The sequence below is a fragment of the Eublepharis macularius genome, chromosome 14, assembly GCF_028583425.1.
Source record: "Eublepharis macularius isolate TG4126 chromosome 14, MPM_Emac_v1.0, whole genome shotgun sequence".
NCBI lineage: Eukaryota > Metazoa > Chordata > Lepidosauria > Squamata > Eublepharidae > Eublepharis > Eublepharis macularius.
In genome coordinates this window covers 36,124,603-36,137,356 of record NC_072803.1, presented here as the reverse complement: position 1 = coordinate 36,137,356, position 12,754 = coordinate 36,124,603, and the positions used below count along the sequence as shown (strand labels likewise).

Genomic DNA, 12,754 nt, shown 5'->3' with positions numbered 1-12,754 from the left:
ATGGATTCAAGGCAAGACACAATCTTAACACAAACTCATCCATCAAAATACTGAATTGAATTATTTTGTCCGTTCGAATAATCCATTTGTTTTGAGTGCCTGTGGCTGCTGGAATGTAATGCAGCACTTTCTGTCCCAAAGATCACAGCCTTCTCTTGCAATGCGAGAGCTTCCACTGTGTGTGTGTGTGTGTGTGTGTGTGTGTGTGTGTGTGTGTGTGTAGAGATAACAGCATCAACAGCAGAGTATGCAACCTAGCTTTCTTGTGTGTGTAAGCATGAATAGGTGCGTGCTCTGTCCATGGTCCTAATTATTATTGCTAAACTTGAGGTCTACTGAGAAACTTCCAGTTCTGCATAGGTTTTCAGTGTATGTGTCCCACATTGACCCTGCCTTTCCCATTACAATATCTGCTTACTCTGCATTTGATATCTTTTTTTTTTAATGGGATCTTTGCAAGGACAGGCATATTAGTAGAATGCAACAAGACATGATGAGAAATTCCCTAAGTTTTGAAGCACACACCCTCCCCTTCATATCTAAAGTAGCAGACTCTCCTCAGGAGCAGGGGGGTGCCAAATGCTGCCCCTGCCTTTCCTCCCTGTTGTACCATCTGTGAAGAGCTTGTACTTCACCACTCCTCCCCAATTGTGGTGATTTTTTAATTTGTTTCCACATGTCACCCTGCTTATTCTAAGTTCTGCCTCTACCATCCCTCCAGCCACTTAATGGCTTTTAAAAATTAACAGCTGCCATGCAGGGTTGTGGAAGGCCTGGCAAGGTTCTTGGCGTGTAGGCACTTTTGTGACAAAGAGGAAGCAGCCAGCGTGGCAACAGCAGTGAGCAATGTGGGAAAGTGGTGTACAGAAGCTGCCTCCGTGCAACTCCCATCCTACTTGCTCCTGGTTCTACAGCAAGGGTGACTTTTCCCACCCCGATGTGGAAGCAACCTGCGTTTCTTTGCTTTCAGCACTTCCTTTTCAGCTAGACTGACCTCTGGTCCCTCCCCATGGGTCTAGGTAGACCCTAAAGAAGGCAGAGGCAATTAAAAGGATAAAGAGAGGCAGAGGGGACAGGTCATAATGGCCCAAGGGAGATCAGAGCTTGCACAGAAACCCTGTCCTCTATTACCATGAGCACAGACAAAATCCATCTCTGATTTTAAAGCCTTCATGAAATGCTTGCCTACACTGTACTGAATTATTTGAGGGCTAAAATCCTGCTGTTTTAAAAATTCACAGATGAGCCCTGTAGGATGCAGCACTCTCAAATGTGTTCTTTCCAGTCCTCTCCTTGTGTTGGAAAGGCAGTGCAGAATTTCTACTGCAGGACACCTGAGGAGCTGTAGCTACTTGTCCCACTGCCAGAAGCATTGGCTCAAGTATCTGGCAAAAATCTATATAATCTCGGGTTTTTAACCTACAAGGCTGTCAAGGAAACTTAAAATGTGTGAGCAATATCTGGAAAAACCTTTGAAACAAAACAAGGAAGATGGGAAGAGACTTTACATTTATCATTGGAGCTTTAGGGCTCCTTCATGCCCCATTTCCACCTTCTCCCCTTGTTCAGTTCCATGCAAAAAAAAATATCAAATTTCACAAACTTTGTATGTAAATTAGCAAATCCTGGCATGTTTTTACTTGTATAATGTATCCCAGTTTAGGCTTTGGGTTTCTGCCGTCCACACAAAAATATGGCATTCAGCATTAATCCCCTTCACAGTATGGCGTCTGTCTAATTTTTTCTGCTTTTCATTATTAATTGCTTAACTGCACTTCTCTGCTTGGGTTGTAGAACTTGCTAGCAACTAACATTTCTTTAGATATTACTACCCTCCCTTTTCTCTTCAGTGGGGCCCCAAAGTGTCTTAACAACAACATTCTCCCCTCCATCTTATCCTCAAAACAAGCCTGTGAGGTAGGATAGGCTGACAGTAACTAGCTGAAGTTCACCCAGCGAGCTTTCATGACAGAGGAGCGATTAGAACTCAAGTCTCTAAGCGTTCAAACAGTTCTGAAACAATCATATACAACATAGATATAGAGCAAAAATGCTCACAGTAGAGGATGATTGTAAGATTAACTCAGAACAGAGACTCATGCAGAGACACATTCTACTGTGTCTTTTATATCAAAGTTATTAATCATATTTAATGTAGGAATGGAGCAGAAATACTTGCCGCCAGTGGAGGCTGCTAAGAAGGAAGTGAGCTCAGAGTGCAACATCATGCTGTAAGGCTTTTTTGTTAATTGGGGTTCTTTATACTCACAGCAGCCTTTATTTATTAAATGTGCTGATTTCTTGAGGCACACAATTTGGGAATTGCTACCCTACTTGTCTACACCATCAAGGCCAATGATTGGGTGAAGAAACTGGCCATTTCAGGTCAGGCAACAGACTCTCATGGCCAGAATCCTCCTGCATTATTGGAGGTCACATGACCTGAGGACTCACTCTACCCCACTGCCCGCTGTAAAGCTTGGAGACTTTCATATATGTTATACCTTTTTGTGAGAGAATATGGGAACAGTCAGCAAGGCTATGTTAGAGTCTCTCCAGCTGACTGCAGAGCAAGACCCTGCCATGGTTGATGGGCTGTCTGCAACAGGTGTGCCAGCCAGTGGCAGCGAGCCCAGCACCAATGAATAATGAACAACAAGTGAATGCTGCAAGCAAAAAAGAAGATGCTCTGAATTATTGATGTGTGGGGGGAGAAGGAAGGGGATCCAGTGAAGAAGTAGTTAGAGCCAAGAAAGATGGGACTTCTTTTCTAAGGCTGCTGCCTCAACCTAGATAGGGTTGCCAGGTCCCGACTGGGAAATTCCTGGAGATTTGGGGGATGGAGCCTGGAGAAGGCAGGGTTTGGGGAGGGGTGGGGCCTCAATGGGGTGTAATGTCATAGAGTTTGCCCTTCAGAGCAGCCATTTTCTCCAGGGGAGCTGGTCTCTGTTGCCTGGAGATCAGTTGTAATTCTGGAAGATCTCCAGCTACCACCTGGAGGCTGGTAACCCTAACCTAGAAGCATAGGGCTCCCTCCTTATGAAAGTCAGATGTTGTGTCTGAAGAAGGAAGCTCTGACTCTCAAAAGCTTATGCTCTGAAAATCTTGTGCCACTGGACTCAAATCCTGTTGTTCTATTGCAAACCCACCTAAACTATCCAAGATGTACAAACAGTAGTGGACAGGCTTGGTTATTCAGAGGATTATAACGTGGAGGAAGACAACGCACAGGTTTCCCCATTTTAGGTACCAGCTGATGTCCTGGTTTGAATCGGCTTTCAAATTACATATTACAGATGTGCGTATTATGTGATCTTGCAGGAAACAGTCAATTTAGAGAATAACAATCAACTAGTCCTCTTCAGCATAAAGTGTATATTCCTCACGTTAATCAAACCATCTTTAAATCAATCCCTAGTTCAAAATTTGAGAGGAATCTTTCTGTGTAGCATTAGACAGAAGTAATGCTGGTTGAGAAGCTTGAAGACTTGAAGGAAGATGGCCTCCTACATAGGTCTCCCCTCAAAGTCTACTTGGAGACTCCAGTGGTGAGAATGTCATCTCTGTAGTGGCCCCCGCCTTGTGGAGTGGCCTGCCTGACAAGGGACCTTTCACTGCCTTTGTAAACAGTTTTAGCTGCTGGTTCTTAATGGGTTTTTTGGTGCCATTTCAGGCTCAACTGTTTTTGTTAACGGGTTTATTTTTATCTTTTCACACAAAGCTGGGTTTGTATCAAGAGCTAGGCAGAGCATGCATGTTACTCCTATTCTGCCCATCATGTCCATTGGCTGCCCATCAGTTACTGGGTTCAATTCGAGGTTCTGGGTATCGCATACAAAGCCCTTCATGTCCCTGGACCCTCATATCTGCAGAACCATCTCCTCCTCTACTCTGCCACGACTGCTTCACTCATCTGAGTAGGTCCTTCTTTAGGAGCAAGTGGAGAAGATCAACAACGGCCTGTAGGTGTGCATTCTCTGTAGTGGCCCCCGCCTTGTGGAGTGGCCTGCCTGACAAGGGACCTTTCACTGCCTTTGTAAACAGTTTTAGCTGCTGGTTCTTAATGGGTTTTTTGGTGCCATTTCAGGCTCAACTGTTTTTGTTAACGGGTTTATTTTTATCTTTTCACACAAAGCTGTGTGTGACCTGTTCGCAATGCAGGGTTGAGGCCTTTTTGACACACACACACACCTTTCTCCAAACATTCTGTGCATTTCAGATTTGCTTCAGAGTACTTTTTAAAACATCTCTGGTGCTTCTGAAAGCACTGTCTTTTTTTATTTCCCTACCCATTTCCAGTGTGTTCTCTCCCCCCTCTTTTTAAAAGAAAGATGATGCAGTTTGAAGGGGACATAGCACTTCCTGTACAGCTCATAAACAAATGTAAATGCTGTCTGAAACCACAGTCCCTACATCATTGTACACGGAGTCAGGGCAGCAGTGGATAAAAATCAGGTTAAAAAAGAAACGTGGAAGGGCCCCGGTCAGGAAGGCTCTCATGCTTCTGGCATTCCGCAAACTATGTAAAATAGAATTGTTGAGGACAGCATTTTTGTAAATGAAATAGGACTATATTATAATGGAATAGTTCAGGAAGATGCCCCGTGGCAGAGTGGTAAGCTGCAGTACAGCAGCCCAAGCTCTGCTCATGACCCGAGTTCGATCCTGGTGGAAGCTGGGTTCAGATAGCCATCTCAGGGTTGACTCAGCCTTCCATCCTTCTGAAGTCGGTAAAATGAGTACCCAGTTTCCTGGGGGTAAAGTGTAGATGACTGGGGAAGGCAATGGCAAACCACCCTGTAAAAAGTCAGCCAAGAAAATGTTGTGATGCGATGTCCCCCCATGGGTCAGTAATGACTCGATGCTTGCACAGGGGACTACCTTTACCTAGTTCAGAAAGATGCTTTAATAAAGTGAATTGGACTGTGGCCTGTACTACTGCATATCGTATGTATTATCTGTTGCTGTATGTATTATTTTACATTGTATTTCTGCTTACATGATATTTTTCTTCATTGTTTAACATGTCATGTTAACATGTCATGTTAAACATGCCTGCCTGGCAGCTTTAATTTGAGGACTGAGAAAAAGATGAGGCTGCTGTTGGCTGGAGTCCTTTCTCCTTAATACTGAGAAAACCTGAAGACAATTTTAAGAAGGATTTTTTTAATGTTTGGGTGGTGGGAGGCAAGACATTTAAAAATAGAGTTTTGGTGGGAGTGAGTTGCCTCAAAGGAAGGGGAAAAGTTGGAGGAGCTTTGATTGGGATGTGACATCACATCTCCACTGAGCTTTTTCTGTCTCCAAACTCCACCTTTCCTGGACCCCTCTTCTCAAATCTCCAAGGATACCTGTAGCCAGAGTTGGCAAATGTATTTAATAGACTTTCTTCCTGATCTGCCCGGTGGTTCTTTCTTTTGGCCAGAGCTGGGAGCTGCTTCACATGCTGACTCTCTGCCAATACACTGCCTGACAGTTTGCCAGTTTGACAATGAACGTTGCATGCAGGCATGGAATAAGGAGAGCCAACACCTTCAGAGGGGTACTAAAAGGGCCAAGTTTATATATTTATTTACATCAATCAAAAGGGGATCTGCAGCAGTCAGAAGCCAAACCCTGTTCCAGACCTAGTTACAGTGTGAGCCTTTGTTAGAGTGCATAATATTTAGCCCCCTCTTGTTTATCCATCCCTGAATTTACAGATGAGGCTACCTGGCTCTGAGCCTTAAGCCATCTCACATACCTGCATCTCAGATGCTTCCTTGCCAAGCTCCCTAGCCACAGGTGGAGGATAAGGGCACCTCTAAGGGCTTCCTGTCCCAGCCCAGGTCCATGAAGGCACTGAGGCCCCAGGCCTGGTCTGAGAGTTAGCCCTTCACCATCCAAATGATGCCCCAGAGTGCTTACCTAAGATGTACTCTGTACCATTCAGGCAACTTGACCTGCACTGCTAACCACCATCATGGAATACTAAAGCCAGGCGTTGCTAAAAACGAATGGATTTCTTATTATAATTTGCCCATCTGCAGGAGAGAAGGAAATTCCTACTCAGCCCCCAAATAGGTGACAGTTTGCACATGCTCTGAAACAAAAGGAGGGAGGGTGGGTCATGATGGTCACAAAGAGGAGGTGAGGCAGATCTCAGCCTTGTATGGCCTCTGCTCACTCCCAACTCCATCACAAGGAAGGTAGCATCATAATCCCTGGCTTTCCCCTCCACCTGCGGCTGCAAACACACCCCTTCCCAATGCTTCTTTCAGTCAAGGCACAGGAATAATCTTTTCTTGAATGAAGTACCTAGAGCTGCATCTGCAACTTTCCAAGCAGCAGAAAAATGTGCATCTCTTCTAAAGAGCTTATACCGTAAAAGCTGAGGCACAGAAGAGGAAGGGGAAAGACAGGGGTGAGGAGAGAAGGGTAGTAAAAAGTAAGAGAAGTAAAAAGAAGTTGGTCTTCTTCATCTGTGTTAAAATTTATGGTTTGAGTTTTGTTATGTAAGTTTCCTAAGTTTCTGCACCTGTTTTGTCATCTTGGAATGGGGAAAAGGCAGGGTGGTGTATGGATTTGACAGTAGCATTACCACAGCATAACTGCTTGATAAAACTGGGCATCTGTATTGTTTTGTCAAGAGCTTGTCACTCCCATGTTGCCTCTCTGGATTTCTGATCAGATACAAAACAGTAATAAGGATTTCCTGGCAAGGCAATGCAAACAACCAGTTTACCAAATAGTAACATGCATTATTTAGTAACTGGGGGTAAGTGGGAGTGTGGAACTGCCACCCAGCAATAAATGATTAGTTACAAGTGTTAGTTCCAAATTGTCCTTATTGTACTTACAAAGATTTCTTCCCTGTTTTTTTAAAGTAAGGTGATCCATCCTTCCTTCTCTGTGGCATCCGCTAATTTGTTGTGCCAAAACGTTGCTGGCTTAAAAAACAGCTCCTGGGTGGGTATACATTTCAATGAGTTAGGAGTTGGCACCTCCCTCACAAAAGTTCACTGACTGATTGGAAGAGAGCAGCTTGACTTGGTGGGTGTGGCAACCCCTTCATGGTTTCATCTGTAATCTAATTCAAGGGGACCAATACAGGGGATGGAGAATTGTAAAGCATTTTGCAGTCTGAACAGTGCCATAGGATTTATGTGTGAAAATAATATTGGCAGCTGCTTTATGCTGACCCAGAAACATAAACAAACACTAGGGGGGGATTTAAAGTAGATGCTTCACCCCAAAAGAGAAAAGGGCATGCATTTTTCAAGTGTTTCAGAAAAATGATGTATAGTCCCCTCCCCACCACCTCTCTGGGAGCTAAGCTTGTAGTCCTAGCTATTAAAGTTACTGTAGCTGAACACAAGCCCACTTCAGAGGGTTGAATCATCCATTGCGTCTCTGCAGTGAGACGTGTTAAAATCCAGGACATGTATACGCAGCAGCAATACTGTGGCCTATTTTTAAAGTGGGGGGCACATGAGGGGAAAGAGGCACTCAGTTGGCTTGCTTGCATGGGGTGTAATGGGCATCTGTTGCATTCTGGCATAACAGAATTCAAGCCCAAACTGAATTTTGTGGGGCATGGATAAGTGGAGTGGTTATTCAAAAGGTTTTCCTTCCCCAGGAAGGGGAAATGAACTGGCCACCCTTTTCTTTCTAGCTAGGCTGATACCTGAATGCTTGCCAGTCATAACAGTGCAAGTCATAGGAAAGTGGACCGGCCACTATTAATCTGAGGGTAGGAAAACAGCTACATCAGAAAAGCTGGAGGGATGGAATATGCCAGGCCTGCAGGTCAGAAAGGTACTTGCAAGGAGAACGAGCCCAGGAGAAGGACTGAAGAGGCGATTTCCTACCTCTTTCACCATTTCCCCATCTGCTAGAATTTCACTTTTTTGATCTGTGGGCAGAACTGAATGTTGCAGAGCCAGCCAAAGACCCAACCAAGATATCGGTGCAGGACTGCCCGAGTGGTCAAAGCTACCTGTGAGCAGGAGGGGTCAAATGAAGGTGGGGATGTTGTTGGGGGGATGTGGGGGGATGGTGTACACATTGTGCTGTCAGCAGAAGCACTAGTCTCTTACCAAGGAGGGAAGAGGCTGGTGGCATTTTGCTGGGCGCATTCAGTAAGCCTCCTAGACACTGCAGTGCTGACAAGGTGAGCTGTCCAAAGCAGAGCCTGCCACACGTGCAGCCTTTGTCATCTGTCCAACTGCCTTATCCTCCAAGGCTGTTTCTCAGCTAGGGAAAAGGGCACTACTGCCTGAGGTGCTGTCTTGGGAATGACATTCCCTAGAACTCACCTGAGACATTACCTGCTTTGGAATGTTTACCTTCTCTTTATTTATCACATTTTTGTCCTGGCTTTCAAGTCTGGGGGAAATGACAAGTGAACCATTGACTTGCTAGCTCTTAAACTCGTGGAGCAAGTTACCTCTCTGCCATTGCTTTGGCTTCCGTAATTTTCTAGAATAGTATTATTGGTAATTCAGATCCATTTGAAATGTGAAGGTGCCTGATACTGAAGAACTCCACTGATCTGTATCTTACTATTGTCTTCTCTGGCTGGCAGCTATTCTCCAGGGTCTCAGGCACCAAAAAGCCTTTCCTGACCCCTGCTATCTATAATAATGTATTTGAAAATGCTGAGGACTGAACCTGTGACCTTCCATGTGTGCCATACCACTGAGTGATGGCCTCCACCCTTCATAAATCACACAAGGACACTTGCAAGCCCTCTTCTACTCCACCATTATGCAAGAACTGAGCTGGCCTAGTCTATCAAGATTGAGCTCCATCTACAGTATCTCAAATGGCCCTCTGAGGTTTTGCCTGTCTTTTTTGTCCCAGGAGGACAGCAAGGAGACAGATGGCAGCCTATTGGGTGACCCCAGCCAGACTCCCTTTGGGAAGATGGAGAATGTAAAATGGCAGAGGCCACGGCTTACTCGGAAGGCACTGATGAAATGTTGCTTGGTGAAATGGATCCTCTCCAGTGCTGCTCCCCAGGGATCAGGTAAGGAGAAAAATGATTGCCTCATGGGGCTTTGTCTGCTGCATATCTGTGTGTTGGCTGTTGTCAAAGGCATAGGAGCAAAACCAGGAAAGGAGTGTGGTGACTAAGCTGAAGTAAATGGGATGGGGAGCTGGGGGTGGCCTACTTGGAACTCCAGCCTCCATGGAACTGAGTACCTTCCATTCTCCTACATGAGAACTCAGCGGCCTCTGTCAGCATCTCTCTACTACCAATGTATACTGGTTTAAGCGTTATGCTTCCTCAAAGAAGTTGCGTTCTAGAGTGGAAATGCAAAAGGTTTTGTATTCTGAGTGGATAATACCCTCTAGTGGCAGTCGTATAACATTACTTTATGGAAATGCTTTTCTCTTGCAGCTGTTGACAAAGGAATGAGCTCGTTCACAATGCTGGAGCAGTTAGCTAATAGATGTAGTGCAGAAGTTTAAAGCCCATATAGGACTGTCATGTTTTTACAGACCCTGCTGTTGTGCCTAACTGCAGCTCGACGCATACACATTTGACCAGGAGATACATTCCCTAGCCATGGCAGGAAAAGTTTCACCTGCTAAGCATTTGCGACTAACCCAATAGCAAGCCCTGATACCCACTATCTGCCAAAAAAACCAGAACCTGTGAAAATCCCCTCAATTTCTCAGCATTTGAAATGCAAGTGATAAGAACAGCCAGTCCTCAACCCTTCCATTTGGCCATCAGTATATGATATAGTATGATCTCTTTAGACTAATTCAGTCTCCTAACTGAATTTATTAAAAGATAAACTTCAAGTCACTGTCTGCCAGCCAGAGTTCCCCACCTGTAAAATGAGAGTAAGGATGGCCCTTTTATTAGAGGATGAAAGAGCTAGCAAAACATGGGGATTATCTTATATATAGCACCTTTGTGAATGTCTGCTTGTCTCCTTCCCAGTTGTTCCCCTTTCACCTTTATATTTTCTGCTTAAACAGGAGGGCCACTGTGGCTCCTCTTAACCTGTTCACCCCTTCCTTCCCAGCCTGCTGTGTCCTGCTCCTAAAGCAGGTGGGTGAAAGGGTGGAGGGATGGTGGACGCTGCAGTAGCCACACTGTCTGATTCAACAGCAGATGTAAAGGAAGAAGAGGCATCTCGAGATTGCCATCTGCCCATCCTCCCCCGTCTCTTTATCTCTCTCTGTGATACAATTAACCAGCAGCTCAAAGTAATAATACTAGTTAGCATTTAAATTGTTCTTTAGACTCTTTTAAAACAACATTACCCTGTTGCTATGTTTACACCAACTCAATGGGATGCTTTCCCTGTTGTACTGGAGGGCCATTGCTGCTAAGACTGAGGGAAAAGGCAGTTTGATGGAGACCATCTAAACAAGGTCAGGGGAGAGGACAATTGGAACTGGGGATTTCCTGAGTTATAGCTCATCCCTTCAGTCTCGACACTACACCAGTTTCAGTTTGCGACTGTGGTCCCAGAGCTGGAGATGCTGAATGATCTGAAAGTGACACCACCGGTTTTAGCAGAGCTATTTTCAGCTGGTGTTCACTTCTCTGTGTGTAATGTTGCATGTGTCCTTTCTGTGGGGATGCAGCAGGTCTAAGAGCCCAGCCGGAGCCGAAACGTGATTATCTGAATGTACTACCAGGGCCGGTGCCAGAGTTTCTGGCGCCTGAGGCCAGGGGCAGGTTCAGGGCTGTTGCTGCCCCCACGCACGTGCGTACCCGGACTGCATGATGACATCGCTGCATGTGATGTCATTGCGCAGCATGCCCCACGCCACCCCGGCCGCCTGCCATGCCTGGCCCGCAGCTGTGTGCAGGCAGCGGCAGCTTGGGGCAACTGAGTGGGAGGGCTGGGAGGCTGCAGCAGCTGCCAGCCAGGCATGGCAGACGGCCGGGGAGACGTGCGTGTGGCTTCCCAGCCCTCCCCGTTCAGCCGCCAGTGCTGCCGCCGCCAACTCCGTGGCGCACGCCCCCACCTCCGGAGCCCCCTCCGGCGCCTCTGCGCTCGAGGTGGCTGCCGGACCCACCTCAATGGATGTACCGGCCCTGTGTACTACATAGGCCTGGCTAGCCAGAAGTGGAGATACTCTTAGATGAGTTCATTCTCCAACATAATGAACTGAGTTTCAGAAAAGATGTCTTTTAAAAAAGTATTATATTAAAATGGTAGCATATGATTTACAAGCATGGCCAAGAATTTCCCACATAGATCTCCCTTCTTCCTCTTCCTCTCACTTTTTATTGAAAGTTCCAAAATATCTTTCTCCCCATGTTGTAGTCTTGAATCTCAGCACTGCAAGGCAGAGCAATTAGCAATAATATAAACTTGTGTTTCAGTTTGCTGAAAGAATTTAAAACATGCTTGAGCTCAGAAAGTCTGGGCCCTTCTACAAGGCCAAGAATTCTCTCAGATGCCAAATATTCAGAATGGCAGGCCTATCTGTGGCATTCTTTCCAGCCTCAATAGGATTTGAGGCCTTGAATTAAAGTCTACTTCCACATTTTCTTCTTCTGAAAGAAATCAATAGTCTGCAGAAAATTACCTAAAGGTAGATACTGAACAGTAAAATCAAATATAAGTTGTATTAACTTAATAAATCATCAAAGTCAATAAAAACCATGTTAAACAGATTATAGGCTAATAGATGAAAACACAGGCTAGTAGATTAAGGTATATCTTCAGCCCTTTAAATCACATACTCTTGTGGTTATAAAGTTGATTCCTAGGTGATAAAGATCCGTTTGTTGAACCCCTTTATCTCTATTAAAAACAAAGGCACAATATTCCATGGAACATGTAACCTCTTTTTTCATTTCTTGCACAATTTAATCAAAAGGGTAAGAGGCATAGAATGGAAAACAATCAATATAAACATAAAGTAGTACATATAGTCAAAGACGCTTCCAAAGCTCCTTCACACTTTTACCATAACCCTTGTGAAGGCCTGAGGCATCGCCACTGCTTCCAGTCCAAACTGAAAGAGGGTTTCCTTCAGAAAGCTGGGCCATTCAGACCATCTTTTTCATGTTGGTTAGATTTATACAATTCTTGCTCCATGTATGAAATAGTGCTGTTTTCAGATCTTTCAAACCAGCAATAATTATGGTCCAAAGTCAAAGATGAAAATGTAAGTCCAAAATTGGATTCTTAATATCTGTTAACTGTTAAAGAGAAACAGAACCAACATGACGTAATTCACACTCAAAGAATATAATTTAAGAATTAATGTTGTACGATTTTACGACTAGACACCACTTAAAATGAGAACTATTTCCCAAAAGGTTCTGTTTTATGATCAGGGCCAGCTCCAGCATCGCCAGCACCTGAGGCAGCTTAACGGCATGTGCACCGGACTGCATGATGACATCACTGCATGTGACTTCCAGCCCTCCCGTTCAGTTGATCTGAGGGCCAGGTGCAGCTGGCTGCCTGGACCACCGGCTGTGCCTGGCCAGCAGAGCAACTGAACAGGAGGCCGCCCGCTCAGCTGCCCCATGCTGCCGCCACCAGCATGCGCTGCTGGCTGGTGGGGGCGGCAGCTCTGTGGCGTGTGCCCCTACACCCGGGCCAGTGCCCCCTCCGGCGCCTTGCACCCTGAGGCAACTGCCGGGCCGGCCTCAATGGGCGGGCCAGCCCTGTTTAAGATAGGGAGAAGTAACACGCTGTAAAGAAATTGGACCTACTTTCCCACATGCTCTTAAGGACAAAGAGCAGTTTCAATCATATCATCATAAAATAGGTAGTTTATACAG

At 45.3% G+C, this 12,754-nt stretch overlaps 1 protein-coding gene across 1 annotated transcript in view; it reads left to right on the top strand.

Moving 5' to 3' along the window:
* The window catches only part of KCNIP3 (potassium voltage-gated channel interacting protein 3), a 126,516-nt gene that overhangs the window by 17,698 nt on the left and 96,064 nt on the right, over window positions 1-12,754 (top strand). Inside the window, exon 2 of the mRNA XM_054997776.1 lies at window positions 8,845-9,010. Coding sequence (XP_054853751.1) covers window positions 8,845-9,010 — 166 coding nt within the window. The remainder of the gene's footprint in view (window positions 1-8,844; window positions 9,011-12,754) is intronic.